The sequence below is a fragment of the Ahaetulla prasina genome, chromosome 1 (assembly GCF_028640845.1).
Source record: "Ahaetulla prasina isolate Xishuangbanna chromosome 1, ASM2864084v1, whole genome shotgun sequence".
Classification (NCBI taxonomy): Eukaryota; Metazoa; Chordata; class Lepidosauria; order Squamata; family Colubridae; genus Ahaetulla; species Ahaetulla prasina.
In genome coordinates, this window is record NC_080539.1 from 277,969,523 (window position 1) to 277,988,494 (window position 18,972).

The 18,972-nt window shown below is 34.4% G+C and overlaps 1 protein-coding gene across 3 annotated transcripts in view; it reads left to right on the top strand.

Moving 5' to 3' along the window:
* WT1 (WT1 transcription factor) overlaps positions 1–18,972 on the top strand; it is a 61,766-nt gene that overhangs the window by 25,708 nt on the left and 17,086 nt on the right. For 2 of the 3 annotated variants that reach the window (XM_058177485.1, XM_058177570.1), the window contains exon 4: positions 5,197–5,274. The exons of the other annotated variant lie outside the window; for it this stretch is intronic. In XM_058177485.1, coding sequence (XP_058033468.1) covers positions 5,197–5,274 — 78 coding nt within the window. The remainder of the gene's footprint in view (positions 1–5,196; positions 5,275–18,972) is intronic. 3 annotated transcript variants of the gene reach the window in all.

Below are 18,972 nucleotides of genomic sequence, written 5' to 3' on the forward strand. Positions count from 1 at the left end.
AGGTCAGCCTGGTGAAAAAAAAATGAAAAAGACAAAAAAAGACAATAGTCTGTTGTTATATGGAAAAAGTATTTTTTTAAAAAACCCAATTCTTCTTGTTCCTCTTTTACTAATACTAATAATTTTCTGACGATATTACATGATATTACATGATATTGTGTCAGATAAGCTAAATCAGCTAATTACTTATGTAACACAGTTTTTGATAAAGCTTTAAACAATATGTTCTTCTAAAACGAGGTATGATGTTACAGATTTAGAAACAATGAAACTGGTTATAGTTCTTCTTGGGAGTAAAATTACAGAAATAATTTTACAACTGCATTCAATTTAATAAAAGTAGAAAAATATTAGAATATGTTATCTGCTAAATACAGAATTTGTCTCCGGTGTAGAAGCTCTCAGTGTACATAATTTAAAAATTATTCAATAATTAAAATAATTATAAAAATTATTCAATAATTAAAATAGAAATAATAAGAAAGATACTTCTTCATTACTTATCACATAATTTATTTAAAATAATAATATTAAATATATCTATCTATCTATCACTATGCCAGCCAAAAAATCCAACTCTGATAAAAACTTAGAAGCAAGAATAATAGCTACAATTGAACTAAACTTGGAAAAAAGAATACTTGCTATTGAACAAAACCTAGAAAAAAGAATACTAGCCATTGAACAAAACTTAGAAAAAAAAATCCTATCAGTTATAGAACAAAGCTTCACCAATCTGATAAAACAAATTACAACACAAAAAAATGATTTCTCGACTGATCTAAATCTCTTCCCAACTCATCTACCTTTACATAATACTGATCCTTCAACCCTACCTAAACAACAATTTACTACTGACCAACTAATTAGAGATGCCTTAGAGAGAGGCCAAAAAATAAATAATGCAATATTATTTGGTCTAGATAACACAAATGAATCCGATATCACCAAAATTCAAAACTTAATTGGAAATTATAATTCATCATCCATCTCCCCAAATGAAATTATTTCAGTCTCCAGAGATGGTCCTGAATATAAAAACAGTGACGGATCAATAGCACCAAGATTCTGCAGAGTCATCTGCATAAACGAGAACAGCAAACGTAAGTTCATATATACCATCAACTCTATTGCTAAATCTAATCCTGCCTACAGTAAACTTAGATCACGCCCTGATCTATCTTTCCTGCAGCGGATACGCTCGTGAACTCCGCACTGAGCTTAAACGAAGACAAGATAATGGTGAATCAAACCTATATATTGATTACCGTGCCAATTGCATTAAAATTAAATCCTTCAATCAAAATTCACCACCAACCCGCCCATCACCCATAACATCCAACCAGCGATCCCAACAACCAATCAAGTACCCATCAGCCAACCATCCATCGAAACTGTCATCCAATCAGCCATCGAACAAACCATTCAACCAGCCATCCGTACAGCTATCCAACAAACTATTCAACCAGCCATCCGTTCATCCATCCAACCAACCTTCCAACCAGCCTTTCAACCATCCATCCAACAAACCTTATCAACAAACAGTCTAGTACCCAACATCCAAGCACTCACTACCCAAAACTTCCATCCACCCATCCAACCTCCAATACAACTACCAGTTATACATATCCTCAACCGACTAACATTCAAAACTAGGTATGCACGCCTCTTACCTCTTTAACACCTCTTTCTACAGATTTTAAATGTAAATTGATGAATGCAAGAAGTATTCTTAACAAATTACCTGAATTTATCCTCCTGCTAAACAGTGGTACATTTGACATTATATTTATTTGAAACATGGCTAATCTCTTCCATCCCTGATTCCATCATTTTAAACAAAGAATATCAAGTTCACCGTTCAGATCGTGAAAACCGAAGAGGTGGTGGAGTGGCTATTTTCTATAAAAAGTCACTTAATCTAAAAAACATACAAGTTGCCCACAAACTTTCTCTTCCTGAAACTATTGTATGTGATCTATCATCTAATACCGCACTTGATTCATTCTATGCTACAGAGCCCCCGACTACGATATTACTCATGCTAATATTTTAACCTCATTACTAACTTGGGCTGCCTCTTGCCCATATCCACTCATCTTCCTGGGTGACCTAAATTTACCTCTCATCAACTGGATAACTAACGAAAGTACAACTGATCCAATCCACACAACAATATACAACGCTGTTACTAACCTAGGTCTTGAACAACTTGTAACCAATAATACAAGACTAAACAACTGCCTTGACCTCATCTTCTGCAACAATAACAATACCATTTATGGACTACAAATAAGAGAACCCTTTTCCAACAGTGATCATTGCATGATTGACTTCCATCTTAATATACGTTGTGACTTTAACCATCATATCAATAGCATTCCCATTTACAACTTCAAAAAAGCCAATTATGACTCTATAAACAATGATCTTTCATTTCTAGACTGGCAAAATCTGTTCTCAACCTGTATAACTGCTGAAGACCACTATAGAGTTTTTCTACTCGAAATCAACAGAGTCATCGAACTATATGTACCACTAACTACCATCAAGATTAGGAAAAGCAAACTACCCATATCAATAAAAAAGCTTCAATCTAAAAAGATCCTCTGGAAAAGAAACAAAAGGGCTATGTAGCTAATTTTAAAAACGCTACAGAACTATATGCAACCAAATAAAAACTGAATGCACAAATTACCACACCAAGCAAGAAGAGGATCTTCTGCACAAATTCCAGTCGTGCCTTCTATAATTTTGTCAACAACAAGCTTAAAACTCTAGACGCATGCCACCTCTAAAAGATCCTGATGGCAATGAATACAATGCTGAAGAATCTAGAGCAAACCTCTTTAATAAATTCTTTGCATCAGTTTTTGTCAACAGTGATGGCACTCATCCAACATTCCAAATTTGTACAATCAATGAGCATGACAACTTAACAATTGTTGATTTTACAGAAGAAAATGTTGGTAAAGCTCTAAGTAAATTGAAGCCATCTCTATCCATTGGACCTGATGGTCTTTGTGCTTACTTTTTAAAAAAACTCTCTAGTAATCTAGCAGAACCCCTAAGTATAATCTTTAATATAGCCTTTAGAACCAGTTCCCTTCCCAGTCTCTGGTCGCTAGCCACAGTCATCCCAGTTTACAAAAAAGGCGACCCCAGCTTAGTTGATAATTATAGACCTATCTCCCTATGTTGCGTCGCCTGCAAGGTTATGGAATCCATCATCAACCAATCCATTACCTTACACTTAGAAATGCACAACCTTCTCTCAAATAAACAATTTGGCTTCAGGAAAAATTATCATGCAATCTACAACTTCTCTACTGTAAAACCTATGGACTACTAATCTTGATCTAGGTAAATCAATAGATGCAATATACATAGACTTCTGCAAAGCTTTTGACTCAGTAGTACATGATAAACTTCTCCTAAAATTAAAATCCTATGGCATTTCAGGACCCTTACACCACTGGATATCTGCTTTTTTGTCAAACAGACAACAAATAGTTAAAATTGGTAATGCTCTTTCAAATCCTGTTCCTGTCAAGAGTGGTGTTCCTCAAGGCAGCGTTCTTGGACCTACTCTCTTTATAATATATAAATGATCTTTGTATTGATATTTCAAGTAACTGTGTTCTCTTTGCTGATGATGTCAAACTTTTCAACACCACTGACAATGCATCCACAATTCAAAAGGACCTTGATCATCTATCTGCCTGGTCTAAAATTTGGCAACTACAAATTTCAACCAGTAAATGCTCAGTCTTGCACATTGGAAGAAAGAACCCAATCTCAAAGTACATGCTTGATGGACATTGCCTCGCAGATGACCCCCACCCTGTCAAAGACCTTGGAGTTTTTACATCTAATGATTTAAGTTCCAAAGCCCACTGCAACTACATAGCTAAGAAGGCTCTAAGAGTTGTCAACTTAATTTTACGTAGCTTCTTTTCAAAAAACACCATGCTACTGACCAGAGCATATAAAACATTTGTTAGGCCAATTCTTGATTACTGCTCTCCTGTCTGGAACCCTTACCATATATCTGACATCAACACAGTTGAGCGTGTCCAAAGGTATTTTACGAGAAGAATTCTCCATTCCTCTGAAACTAATAAAATACCTTATTCCACCAGACTTGATATCTTGGGTCTAGAAAACTTGGAACTTCGTCGCCTTCGACTGGATCTGGGTTTAGCATATAAAATCATCCGTTGTAATGTCCTTCCTGTCAATGACTTTTTTAGTTTCAATAACAATATCACAAGAGCTACAAACAGATTCAAACTCAATGTCAACCGTTCCAGTTTAGATTGCAGAAAACACGATTTCTGTAACAGAATTGTATATACTTGGAATGCATTACCTGACTCTGTGGTTTCTTCTCATAACCCCAAAGGTTTCACTCAAAAACTGTCCACGGTTGACCTCACCACTTTCCTAAGAGGACTCTAAAGGGGCGTGCATAAGAGCACAAACGTGCCTACCGTTCCTGTCCTACTGTTTCTTTCCCTATGTATATACACGTTTTTAGTACCTCATTTCTCCTCATATATACGTTCATATATTTATAACCTTTTATGTAACGCTTGTATATATTGTTATGACAAATAAATAAATAAATAAATAAATAAATAAATACAAAGCAACAGAATCATCATCATCCTCATCATCATCCCAACAAGAGGAGGTAGTAAAGTAGATAAGAAGATGGTATTCTACAACCAGCTGGGCTCCCAAGTGATAATGAAACACTTAATATAAATTCACAATCTTTCAGTAATAATACTTACAAAGAGTTGTGTAAGTGTAGTATAATTTGTATATGCTCATAAACAAAATACTGGATTTAAACAGGGTAACAAGTTACATATTTTTTAAACCAGGGCAGTATCTTTGGGTCTATCTATCATCTCTCTATCAATCATTTTGTGGGCCTTTTCAAAACTCCAGCTCTTCATAATAGATCTTCTCTTGATATTTTCTCTTTTTTCACGTTTGTCTTGTTTTCCTAAAATTTATGAACGATAAATTATTTTTGTAAATTTGTCTACAAATTTATAAAGTATAATTACTTCATTCCTTTAGATTGCTTTTTGTTTTTTGTTTTGAAAAAGAAAATAATGTTGAACTAATTACTTGAAATAGATTATATAATTTTAGTACTAACTGGAAATATTTTCATAACAGTGACAATATATACCAAATGACTTCTCAGCTTGAATGCATGACATGGAACCAAATGAACTTGGGATCCACACTTAAGGGGTAAGATTGCTATTTTTTAAAATCTTACACCATAAAATTATGAAGAAATATGAATTACTTTTTATAACAAATGAAACAAGGAAATAATAAAAAATCCTCAAAAAGATTTGTCACTGATTATATTAGGCATTTTCAATTTTATAAAATATTTTTATTCTCAATATTACTACAGTTATTCAATTTTCTTAAGGCAATGAAAGGACACAAAAAATATTTTCTATCAGTTACCAATATCTTCTCTGAAGCACACATTTTTGAGAATGTATTAGAGTGCTATATTCCATTTGTTTTTTAATATCTTATGTTGCTGTCATAATGTAATCATTTTATTGGAGAATAACAAGTTGATGCAAGTGATTTTAAGTGGCTGTTGACTTACAATATAATTTTATGTAAACTATGTTCAGAAATAAATTCCATAATTTTTATATTTCCAAGGTTTCCTGAAAAGTAATATAGATTAATAACCTGACCATTTTGGTTTTTTTGTAGTTTTCTGGCCATATGTGTTTATGGCAAGTCATGATGATGGAAAAATTATTTGCAATCTGTGATTTTATTACACAAAGCCATCCTTCAATATATGTACAGTATCTTGACATTTGAGTTTGCATCAAACACATAAATAAAACAAACAGCTCAGAATAAACACAGTCATTAAAACACAGCATTAAAATAGTGTTTCTTAAAAATTTTCCCCTCAGGATCCCTTCCCACTTTTAAAAATTATGGAGGATCCCAAAGACTCTTTTGTTTGTATGGGTTATATTTATCAATATACACCTTATTAAAAATTAAAATTGAAACATTTACTGTCAATACAGCTTGTCACGATTTTTTGGGGTATGATTTTATTATTACATTATATTTCAACCTGAAAAGTTGACTACCTATTCACATCTGTTTCATTGATCTCTTATGCCACTTTGTATGAAATATTCTTTGTAGCATGATTTAGCTTGATAGCTTTAAAACTAGATGTTTTTCTAGGCATGGGAATTTTTTTTTGTCGCACATACAACACATAAGCATATATGTGAGTATGAGTATGTAATAACTATATTAATTGGATATAACGATGGAAAACAATAGGACAGGAACGGTAGGCACGTTTGTGCTCTTATGCACACCCCTTACAGTCCTCTTAGGAACGGGATGAGGTCAATGGTAGATAGTTTTTGGTTGAAGCTTTTGGGATTTTGGGAAGAGACCACAGAGTCAGATAGTGTATTCCAAGCATTAACAACTCTGTTACTGAAGTCATATTTTCTGCAAGATTGGAGCAGTTAACATTAAGCTTAAATCTATTGTGTGCTCGTGTATTGTTGCAATTGAAGCTGAAGTAGTCTTTGACAGGAAGGACATTGTAATAGATGATTCTATGAGTTAAACTCAGGTCATGTCAAAGGCGGCGTAGTTCTAAATTTTTTAAACCCAGGATTTCAAGTCTGGTGGCAAAAGGTATTTTGTTGTATTCGGAGGAGTGGAGTACTCTTCTTGTAAAATATTTCTGGACACGTTCAATTGTATTGATGTCAGAAATGTGGTATGGGTTCCAAACCGTCGAGCTGTATTCAAGAATTGGTCTAGCAAATGTTTTATATGCTCTGGTTAGTAGTGTAGTATTTTTGGAGAAGAAGCTATGCAAGATTAGGTTTACAACTTTTAAAGCCTTTTTTGCAATGTAGTTACAGTGGGCTTTGGCACTTAGATCATTTGATATGAAAACTCCAAGATCTTTAACAGGGTGGCGGTCATCAGTAAGGTAATGTCCATCAAGCTTGTTACTTAGTGTTTAGGTTATTTTTTCCAATATGTAAGACCATTCTCATTTGCTGATTGAGATTTGGAGTTGCTGAGTTTTAGACCATTCAGATAAGAAGTCCAGGTCTTTTTGGAGGATAGCTGTATTGTTGGTGGTGTTAAATAGTTTGACATCGTCAGCAAAGAGAACACAATTACAGAGATCATTATAATATGAAGAGTGTTGGTCCAAGAATGCTGCCTTGGGGAACACCACTTTTAACAGGAACAGAGTTTGATAGAGCATTGCCAATTTTGACCACTTGTTGTCTGTTTGATAGAAAAGCTGTTATCCAGTTATGGAGGGGTCCTGAGATGCCGTATGATTTTAGTTTTAGGAGAAGTTTATCATGTACTACTGAGCCGAAGTCTTTACAGAAGTCTATGTAGATTGCATCTATTGCTTTGCCCTGATCAAGATTTGTAGTCCATATGTGTTTGCAGTGAAGAAGTTGTAAATTACATTATAATTTTTTTTCTGAAACCAAATTGTTTATTAGAGAGTAGGTTGTTTGTTTCTAGATGGAGGGTAAAATCAGGAATCAGGAGGTTAGTTGTACTCCCTGAGGAGTTGTTAATTTATTGTTGATTGGGTTTTAGCTATCTGCACTAAATGTTTTCGCATTATTGTTGTTCATTTTGTATTCAGTTTTTATGTGTTGCTGCTTTAGTGAGGTGGGTGACCATATAAATCAAATGAATGAATGAATGACTTTCTCCCACTTCCTCATAGCAGGATGAGTCACATAAAAGAAGCACATAATAATAACAGTTTATTTAAATGAAAGACAGATGTCTATTAAATTATGACTTTTCTGCAATATATTTGTGGGATGATACTCAGATATTTTGCTTGAGTACAGCTGTTCAGTTACCACCTTATCAGCACATTTGGAAAATTGGCTTATATTTATTTAATTTATATGCTGCTCTAGTCTGTTATGACTCTAAGCGGCTTACAAATGAAACAGTAAAGCAAAAAACTGAAATCAATAATGGCACTATTAAAAAGGAAGATGCAGGAAAGACAAGAGCATTTCAAAAGACAAGAGCATTACCCACAAGGCCTTCATCAGAGGAGTCATTTGCCTGCACTATGGCTATTCACTTGCTTGTTTCATTCCATTTTTTAAAATGGGGACTTGGGAAACTATAATGCAAAACTATAATTCAAAGTTAATATCCTAACTGTAGCACATATTCACTGACTGGTCAAGTTCTGGACTATACCTAGTTCAAAGGTTGATCACCTTAAAACACTTCTCTTTGCTGTTTTAAGTGTCAGCACATCCCTAATCCAGCAACTATTTTTTTTTAGAAATGAAGGGAAAATAGATATGCTATCCTAAGTACAGTTTTAACAGCAGCGTCCTAGAGAGTTGACAGGCAGGGAGGGTAAAATCAGGGATTTCATGTGAAAAGTCTAAATTATAGAACCTTAGCTTAGACTAATTCTGGTTTGGGTTGAAAATTGAGGTTTCAGGGCTGTCCAGATCCAGCAGTTTAGAATACATCCGAAGGCAAAATTCTCATTTTTTCTAAAGCTTTGGGAAAATTCTTCCCACTTTCTTTTTTCCCCCTGGCAACTGATACAGAAATAGGGGAGGTGGGAACTGGAAGGTGAAGGGTACCCAAAGGTTAATCTGATCTAATCTAATCTGATCTAATCTAATCTGGAAAAGTGTTAAGTGGCTCAGTTGGTTTACAGTACAGCAGGAACATCCCATTTTGGAAAAGTCATGATGCTGCAGCTGATACCCTCAACATCCTTCCCAATATTTGTGTTAATCTTCCCCTAAGCTCTTTATTCTCTTTATACCGTTCATATCCTTTTAATATATTGAATTCTCACCACTCTTATATCTTTGGCAAATACTTTCCTTTTCCCTCCCATTTTCCTCAGCTTCCTCTTTAAAGAGCTTTGATCTCTCCCATGTCCCTTCTATAGGGAGTGGACTTCAGAGAAATCATTATTTGTCCAGAAATGTTTCCTGTTACCTTGGAAGCAGGAAGTTCTTTTTGAGGAAACTGCATGATAGGTGAAATATTTGAGGGCAGTATGTGGGAGCTGTTCCGGATAGTATTCTTTCTTATTTTATGAAGTTTGGACCAAATGGGAAAATGGAGGTCATTGCAAATATAATTGTCAGCAGAAAGATAATACAATTTTATTCTGGGCAGTATATTGATATGGAGCAGATTTTTTTGTTTTGAAATATTGCATTTTTATTTAAAAAGGTTAAAATATAAAACTCCAAAATATTTCAAAATGATATGGAACACATTTTTTTAAAGAAAGAAATGTGAAATTCCAAAAGGAATTTTAATTATAATAAATGCATATTGGCAAATGTATTGTAGAAATGATCACTTTTTTAAAAAAAATTACTTGGGGTCATGTTATTAATATTTTTATGGTAATGTTTTGTTCACATTTTTTAGTGTTTATCTGCAGTAAGAGAAATCTTCCCAATTACAAAAGTGTATAGCAACTTACATGACTCAATATCATAGAAGAGCTTTTTCTAAAGCTCGTTTCAAACAATTGGACTCCATGGTAAGATATGGGAGGTTTCATGGAGTTCCAGTTGAAGAAAGACTGGGCATTTGAGGAGCACCAGTCACTGAAGAAATTGGATATATCCTTCTTGACTGCAAACTGTACTCTATAAAAAATACTGGGGCACCCAAGAGAAACAATCTTACTTTCTGCAGGAAATTAACCTGCATATCACTAGTAAGACTGCAGTTCTTTATTAAAGGTCATTTCAAACAGGACAGAATATTTAGATTGGGGTTATCTGAAGGCTGGCAATTTACTACAGGTATTATTTTCTCATTTGTATTTTTGTATCAGTTTTATATGGTTGATATGGTCAAATGACTTAATTAGTAAAGATTTCTCTTCTCTCCCCTCCCCTCCCCTCCCATTCCATTCCATTCCATTCTGTAATTTGGCATTCTAAATTAGTTCAACATTAATGGGTAAAGTGACTGTTGAAAATATTAGTTGAATAACATAAAGTTCAACATTGTAATTTATGAAAACATGAAAATTCATTGGACCAAGATTCTAGTCCAAGAATTAGGTTTCCTCTTATTGAAATAAAAGCATATAACTCTTTTCTTTGTAAGTGTTTCCACTGCCTGTTGTCGCTTTCTACTACCTCTGTTTTAAATGGCATGGTTTTAGTTTGCTTCTTCTGACAGTGCTTGGTTGATTTGTTGTTATTCTTTTTAAGGACAGAAAAATTGCTTTAAAATAAACACAAGTGGAATAATTGTTAGACATCCCTTTAAAATAAAAAAGAAGTAAGAAAAGTGGGTAAAAGGAAACTTAGTTCCATGGTCAATTGTTCCCAAGCAATCAAGCAAGCAATGAGAAAAATCACTCATTCTCAACTTTCAGATGTTTGACTACAATTCCAGATATTTTGGAAACATAAGCAACATTGAGCTAAGCCATGATATGGATGTGTACTCTTTGTAAGTATTTTCAGAGTATTCTTCTTCTGATATTTATTTATATCCTCATTACAAGTTTGTAATGTAATCAACTGGACTTGTAGCAGCTCAAAACAGATGTAAATTATAATAATAATACAATAACACATCCACAGTAAAAATACATAAAATAGATGATAAATAAAAGACTAAAATAAAATAACAGTAAGAAACATAGATCATCATCAGCACCACCAATAGAATAGAATAGAATAGAATAGAGCTGGAAGGAACCTTGGAGGTCTTCTAGTTTAAGCCCCTGTTCAAGCAGGAGAACCTATACAATTTCAGATAAGTAACTGTCTAATCTCTTCTTAAAAACCTTCAGTGATGGAGAACCCAGGATTTCTGAAGGCAAGCTGTTCCACTGGTTGATTGTCCTCACTGTTAGGAAGTTACTCTTTAATTCCAGGTTGCTTCTCTCTTTGATTATTGTTTGTTGTGATTAGTTTCCAACCATTGTTTCTTGTCCTGCTTTAGAGAATAATTTGACGCCCCTCTTCTTTGTGGCAGCCCCTCAAATACTGAAATACTGTTATCATGCCACTTCTAATTCTTCTTTTCTTTAGACTTTAGAATTGCTATAGGTATTCTGAAAGAATCTGATGTAACAACTTTTGGAAGGCCAACAATAGTGGGGGAGGAGGGAAGGCAGTTTGTTTGTAATTTAGGAGACAGGGCTTAGGGGTGGCCATTGAAAAGAAATATCTGCAAGCCTCAGCCTTTAAGTTGTAGTAGTGAGGGATCAAAGACAGTTTATTCTGTATCAGGCAGTTCAATTCCAACTGAACAAGGTGGATAGTTTGTCAACTTATATAGGGATTTATAAATAAAAACATACACTCTTAATTGTACCCAGAAGCCAATAGAAACCCAGTATAGGACCTGAAGTGCCAGTGTAACATACGAATGGTAACCAATGCCAGTCAACAATAGACTACTCAGATTGGAATTCAGAGACAGTTTCATGTACAGCATATTATAATACAGTAACCATATGATGATAAAGATATGAATGACTGTTGTGATGAACATAATTGTAATAAATAATGACTTGTTCCCAAATTAACTTAAGGAGTTTTATGAAGTCATCCAATTGCAGCTTATTTGGGATATCATTGTTAAGCCAAGTATGGTTTTGGGCAATGTACATGTCCAGATATCTATTCTTTATATAATTAAATTTTGATGGAGAAAAAAGGGAAGACCATATGGTTGGCTGTTTCACAATGAATGGTTTGCAGGGAACCATGCAAATCAAATTGTCTTTGTGCGAGATGTTGGCAAGTCACCTAATACCCTTCATTCAGTGTTTTTTTAAGTTGTGACAGTGCCACTGGCATTTTCAGGGGGTCAAAATCTGCAAAATGGTAAGTGGAACCACTTTCAGTCACAGCTTTGATAATAACACTGCATTGTGCCACCCTCCCTCTGTGCACATCCATGGACAATATAATACTGCTGTTCATATATTCTTGCAATCTCTTACACAGCATATGCACTATGAGGATTTGATTTATTATCCTTTTAGAACAACTAAATAGGAAGAAAGTACTGATAGTTACGTATAATCCCTGTATTAGTTCTGCAGGGTACTTAACATTTTTACATTAAAGGGAAATCATTGTTTTTCAAAGACCTGTATCTCTTGTATTAAATCAAAGAATTTAAAAGTAATGGAGAAAATAAATGGTTTTCCAGCATGTGTAAATGCTGACCATTAGTGCTGATGACACCTGGGATGCCTGGATAGGAAAAAAGGCAGAGAGAAGATTAAATCAAGATTAACTATCTTTGGAGAAGCAAATTTAAGTATTTTGGCATGTGCCAAGATTATAGAATCTGTCAAAAATCAGGTACTAAATATAATCTCATTGCCTGTAATATATGCCAAAATAGTTATCTATCCTCACTGGTGAAGAGAGTTATATTATACAATGCCTTCAACTTCAGTTGTCACGATCATAAGCTAGTTTGCAAAGGTATACATCTTTTAAAAGACATTGATGGACTGCTTATCAAGGATTCCTAGGAGTTTAGTATTTCAGATATTTGTCTTTATTTTTAAAGTAGTTTTTGAACATTTGAACATTGAACATTAAAGTAGTTTTTGAACATAAAGGAACATCTTCCTTTATTCTGAAATATGCAGTTTATTTTTTTCCCTCCAGAATTGATATATTTTATATACTTGCTCACTTTTTTCATATATGGTTCAATAAAGATCTTCTCATACATAAATTGTGTTTTAAGAGTCTTTCTCTACTTGGTACACATCTGTGTCTGCAAATGGCCTACCAAAAAATGGGCAGCCATCAGCTGGAAGCAGAAAATATAGTTTTCACAATATTTTTGCTGCCATAATTTTTGCACACTTTATATATATCAAATGTCTCACAAGCCTCTCATAGACCGAAAGGCGTTTTTCTCAGATATTTGTTTTAAAAATGAACAACAGTACAATTCTTATCAATTGTTAGGAAGGTAGATGACCATTGGAACAATCCAATTTACATAAAGAAATAAATACTTGTGATACATGATGGAGAACTGAGTAATCACTAAGCAGACACCAGTTCTATAAAATGCCAGCTATCCTGGATACTAAGTAATGTTTGCAGTTGTCATTTAAATCAATTGCATCAAACCTCTGTTTTTGACAGAAATATATGTACAAATCCTTATTATTTATAATTTATTGAGCATATTATAGTAACTATGTACATTCAAAACAAGACAAAAACTCTTTCAAAACAGAAGATTTTTGGCCGGTGTCTTAAAATCTAATGGTAGCTAAGCAACTTTCTCAGCCGTGGTTGAACAACTGAAAGCAATCTGTTATTCTCAGAGAAATTTCCCAGCCATTGATTGTTATTCATTATATTTCTCATAAACTACCATATTAATCAACTTCTCCCTTGTGCTGCCCATCAAAAGAAACTAGGAATAATAAAGATCCAGCTGCAAATACATTTATATATTTTTATTAATGGAATTTCTATTCTTTATAAATGCATTTCTTAATATTTTTTTTAAAAAATGGAAATATGATACATTACTTTTAATAACAGTAAAGTTTTAAGCAAGCCATTCATAAAAGTCTGGTGGAGTGGTTAAGGTATTAGGCTAGAAACTGGAAGACTTTAATTTCTGGTCCTGCCTTAGGCATGAAACCAGCTGGGTGATCTTGGGGTAGACATTTTTTCTCAACCCTAAGAAGAAGGCAATGGGAAACTATTTCTGAAATCTCCCAAGAAAATGCAGGGGTTCATTCAGAGAGTGGGAAAAATATGAGGTAGAAGGAATATTTGGTAAATTCACTAGCTTGAGTTGTTTATAAAAGTAATAAAGGTGAGATTAAAGTAAAAGAATGAATGAATGAATGAATGAATGAATGAATGAACGAAGCAAAGTTGTGCTGGTAGAAGAGAGGGAAAGCATGGCTTCCAGGGAACTTTATGTATTGTATTCTGTTTATATAAATCATTTTTGGAACAGTTAGAAAGAATAAAAAAGGGAAATCGCTGCTCCATTAAGAAAATAGCAACCCAGCAGCCAAGATGAAATGGCCATAGGGCAATGCCCAGCCACTGAAGAGAGTGAGGTGTGCCAGATGTTGCGGCTAGTTGGAGCTGGGTATGTTACAAGACTGGAAGGAATCAGTAAACTAACTGCTTGGAAGGGCGCAAGTTGATTCAAGATGGAAAACAGTACTTTTGAAACAGAGTTTCAAAGCAAAAAAAAAAAATTGCTTTCTCTAAGTTGTCTTTCTGCTTCCATAGAAATTACACTTGCTGAGTATTGTGATGAGTATTCTGTTAGAAAACAGGGTATCACCAAAACTATCAGTAGGTAGCAAAATGAAATATTCAATTTAATTGCAAGTCTGAATATAATTCAAGTTCAATCAGGCCACAGCTGAAGAAGCTAGTAAGCCTAAAAGTAACAAGTGCTGCAATAACAATGGTTTACACCCTTAGATGCATGAAAATACTATACTATAGTAAAGTATACTATAACCACCTTCACCCTCTTCTTGCCTTTGGGGGTCTTTGGTGTCCAGAACTGTCCGTGAGGATTAATGAAGGAATGGAATGAGGATGGAATGGTGATGTAGGTCTTCAACAGGAGAGAACATCCTGTTATCAGCAGAAATGCCACCTCTTCATGCAAAACACCTTGGATTAATTTAATGTAATTCACATGCTTAAAACCACCAAAAATTAATGGATATACTGTAAGAGCATCCTAATCCTAACTCTTTTAGGCAAAAGGAAAAACATTGTTTTAACCAATGAGAATATTTCAACAAATACTTTAAAAAAATCATAACTCATTTGGATAATATAGCTGCTTTAATAATTATATTTTTTTTAAAAAGATGATGGTTATTTTCAGTATTCCAATAAGAAATATCTTAAGTAAACTGGAAACCTTAAACTCCTTTTCATTTGTTTCTAAATGAAAATGGCATTTTTCCTCTGCCTCATATTTTTCCCCCTATTTCTATATGCAAGCATGCCAATTTCTTCTTTAAAATGCTATAGCTTAATGTAGGGTCTGTTCTATGTAAACGCTTCCCACCCCCCAACTATTTTTAAAACATTCAAGTCTGATTATGATGAATTGTTCTGTATTCATATTTCATGCTGATGTTTGCTAACTTGTCACTATGTTCTTCAGAAATGCTTAGTGTAGCTTTATTAACTTGGGAATGTAGGCTATGAATCATGAAATTTGCCAGTGTAACAAAATAACAGTGGTGTAATGAAGTAATTGAAAGCTTCATACTTTTCAGATCAGAAATTAATCTCTCAAGATTTTTTTAAAACCACACTAAAGTGATTCTTCAGAACTGCTCTGTTTTTCATCACACAATATATTCTGTTTTACCAGTCATATACACACTATATAACATTATGATTAATTAATAATTTTAATACCTTCTGCCTTGACTTGAAAGGTTTTTAAGGGATTTTCAGATAGCTAAATAGCCTTTATCTGACATTTTTCAGGTATTGTTTTTTGTTTCCTGGTTGTATATTCATTGATTGCTAGGATATGAAGTATACATATTATATCTTTCTTTCTTTCTTTCTTTCTTTCTTTCTTTCTTTCTTTCTTTCTTTCTTTCTTTCTTTCTTTCTTTCTTTCTGTTCTCCTCTTTCAAAACTTTTGACACTAAATATCAGAACTGGGAGCATGATATGTTAGCATTATAAAACTAAATTGTTCAGGCACTTCATCAGTTACTTTTTTATGAGTCTTTAACCATGACTCACGCATATTTGAATGTTCAAGCTGTTTAAATTGGTGATGCCTCTGAAAAGTTTATTTAAGATGGAACACTTAGATTGATTTAGTGCAAATTTTTAATTGTTACTTTCACATAGAGGCATTGTTCAATTGTTACTTTTCAATGGAGAGTTTGGCTCTGGAAATTATTAAATCAACTATTATGTCTAAGACAAATTCAACTCCATAAATCTTATCCAGTTCTGTTTATCTGGAATAGACATCAGTAGTGGATTCTTCCTACCTTGTGAAGGATTATAAGGTCCCCATGTCATTGCCCTGCCCCTCATCCATGCAAGATTTAGACAGTTGTCTGGCTAATATTAAAGATAAAGATAATGGATAAAGATGTCCATTCTATTCCCTATAATAGAACTGATTTAAACATGCTGTAGATAAAAATGTAAAAGTAAAATGATTCTACTTTTTATTCATGACCGTAAACAGTAGAATTTGGGGTATATCAGAGTTTAATGCTTTGAGAAAATCTAAGGTTTCTCAGTTAAGGAAAAGTCACATAGTTCTAGTTAAAGAGGAACTCTGTGTGACCAAAAATCATAGCATGAACCAACTTGACAAAGTTGGCTCAATAAAAGTTTAATTCTTCACCTAGTTCTGTAATGGAACCAAACCCCATTTGAACCCAAACTTGATCTCATTTCAGGGTAAATAATTCTTATGCTGTATAGACGCATGTATAAGCCCATCTGCAGATAAGACAAACCCAATATTTAAAGTATATTTTGGCACTTAAAATTCTTGGCTTATCTGGGATTATATAAGGTAAATCATATGTAATTGAAAAGAGACTTTGACTTTTAGTTGAAAAGTGTACCTCAGCTATTTCCAGTTCAATGTCATAGAAGAAAAATAAAAGACATATAGGTTTGGAAAGCAATTCCTGAGGGTATGACCATGCCAATGGTAAACTTCTATAGAGGTTAAATGGTAGTCCCCCTCAGATGGAAATCACAAAAGTGCTTTTCAAAAGACAACTGGACTTTCTTGACTCTTTTCTTGAAAACATTTCACTTCTCATCCAAAAAGCTTTTTCAGCTTTCTGAGATTCTTCAGTTCACTTCTCATCCACAAAGCTTCAAAAACATTTTACTTGAAATGTTCTCAAAACAACCAACCAACCAACCAACCAAACAAACAACCCAAGAAAACCCATTTACCTTTTGAAAAACACCTTTGGGACAACCATGATCTAAATGATCAAGAATCTCCATAGGCTCTTAGATGGAAGGTGTAAATAGCTTGGCATAGGGAAGTTAAGGCATAATGTTTTGCCTTGGGTACTATTACAAGAGAATTATTTTAGGATCTCATACAAAAAACAAGTTTGCCCACGGGATTTCAATATTTCGGTATTCTGTGGGATTTCAATATCCTATTCAATTTCAATATCAATATCCAAGGATATTGAAACACTACTACATGTGTTATTTTACTATGGCATCCACAAAGACATGCACAGCATTTATATTTTATCCTTGTTTCCTCTATGAGGAAAACAGATGACTTTCATATGAGTATACTTTTTTCAGACTTCAAATCCCCTCTAATCCGAATTGTAGCAAAATACTAAGCAGCAGCAGGAATGAAAAGGAAGCACAAATGAAGCAAAGTGTACCATATACCACCAGGCTTGAAATTTTAGGCCTGGATAACCTTGAACTACGTCATCTATGTTCCAACCTAGGCTTAGTGCACAACATCCTACCTATTAATGACTACGTTAACCGCGATAGCACAAGGCCTATCAATAGTTACAAGCTAAATGTTATCTGTTCTAATCTTGATTGCAGAAAATACGACTTCAGTAATAGAGTAGTAAATAGTAGGGCCGCGGTGTGGCTCAGGCTGTAAGAAGCCTGTTATTAAACACAGCTGCTTGCAATTACTGCAGGCTCGAGTCCCACCAGGCCCAAGGTTGACTCAGCCTTCCATCCTTTATAAGGTAGGTAAAATGAGGACCCAGATTGTTGGGGGGGCAATCAGTTGACTTTGTATATAAATATACAAATAGAATGAGACTATTGCCTTACACAATGTAAGCCACCCTGAGTCTTCGGAGAAGGGCAGGATATAAATGTAAATAAATAAAAAAAAATGTCTGGAACACTCTACCTGATCCTGTTGATAGTCTCTCTAACTCCCATACATTTTACCTTAAACTGTCTACCGTGGACCTTATGTCAGGGGTTAAATGCTCCCGGTTCGCACCGGCTCCCCCGATTAGGTAGTGATGGCAGCTGCTGGTTCGGAGGACCGGTAGCAAAAATCCCTGGCCCCACCCCCTGCCTCTGCTGAGCCGCACCATCAGCAGAGGGTTTTTTTTTTACTTTTAAAAGTTTTTCTTCAGCCGAAAATATATCTTTAAAAGTAAAAAAAACAAAACACCCTCTGATGATCGCGGGGCTGAGCAGAGATCATCAGAACACTTTAAAAGTTTTTTTTTAAAAAAACCCTTCAGCCGAAGGGGAAAAAAAAAAGAAAAAAACCGGAGGTTTTAAAAGCCTCCTCTGGCGATCCCAGAGGAGTTTCCTGATCCTGACAGGTTTTTAAACTCACTTTTTAACAGCCCCCACTTACAAGAGCCCCCACCCATGCCCAGCCAATTCCCCCTCCTCACTTACCTATAATTACTGATCTTTCGGGCTGGCATGTTTTCTTCAGCTACTGAAGAAAAAAAAAAGCTTGCTTTGACTTCCTGCTTTGCTGGCTGAGGAACTCTGGGATTTGAAGTCCACAATAAAATAAAATAAAATAAAATAATAAAATATTTGTGCAGCTTTCTGAGATTTGGGGTGTTTCTGTAGTGTTTCACTCGAACTACACAAACACACAAAATCTCAGAAAGTTGTATATGGCATTTTTTTTGTGTGTGTGTGTGTGAGTTGTGTGTGTGTAAAGTGTGAAAGTTGGTTTTTGAGCTTTTTGTGGGTGTGTGAAGTGTGAAGTGTGAAGTGCATCTGCTTTTACATTGTGTGTGAGTCAGTTGTGTTGTGTTGTGTTGTGTGTGTGTAAAGTGTGAAAGTTGGTTTTTGATACCTCTTATTGTTTTTTATACTTTGTTTATTATTTTTATTA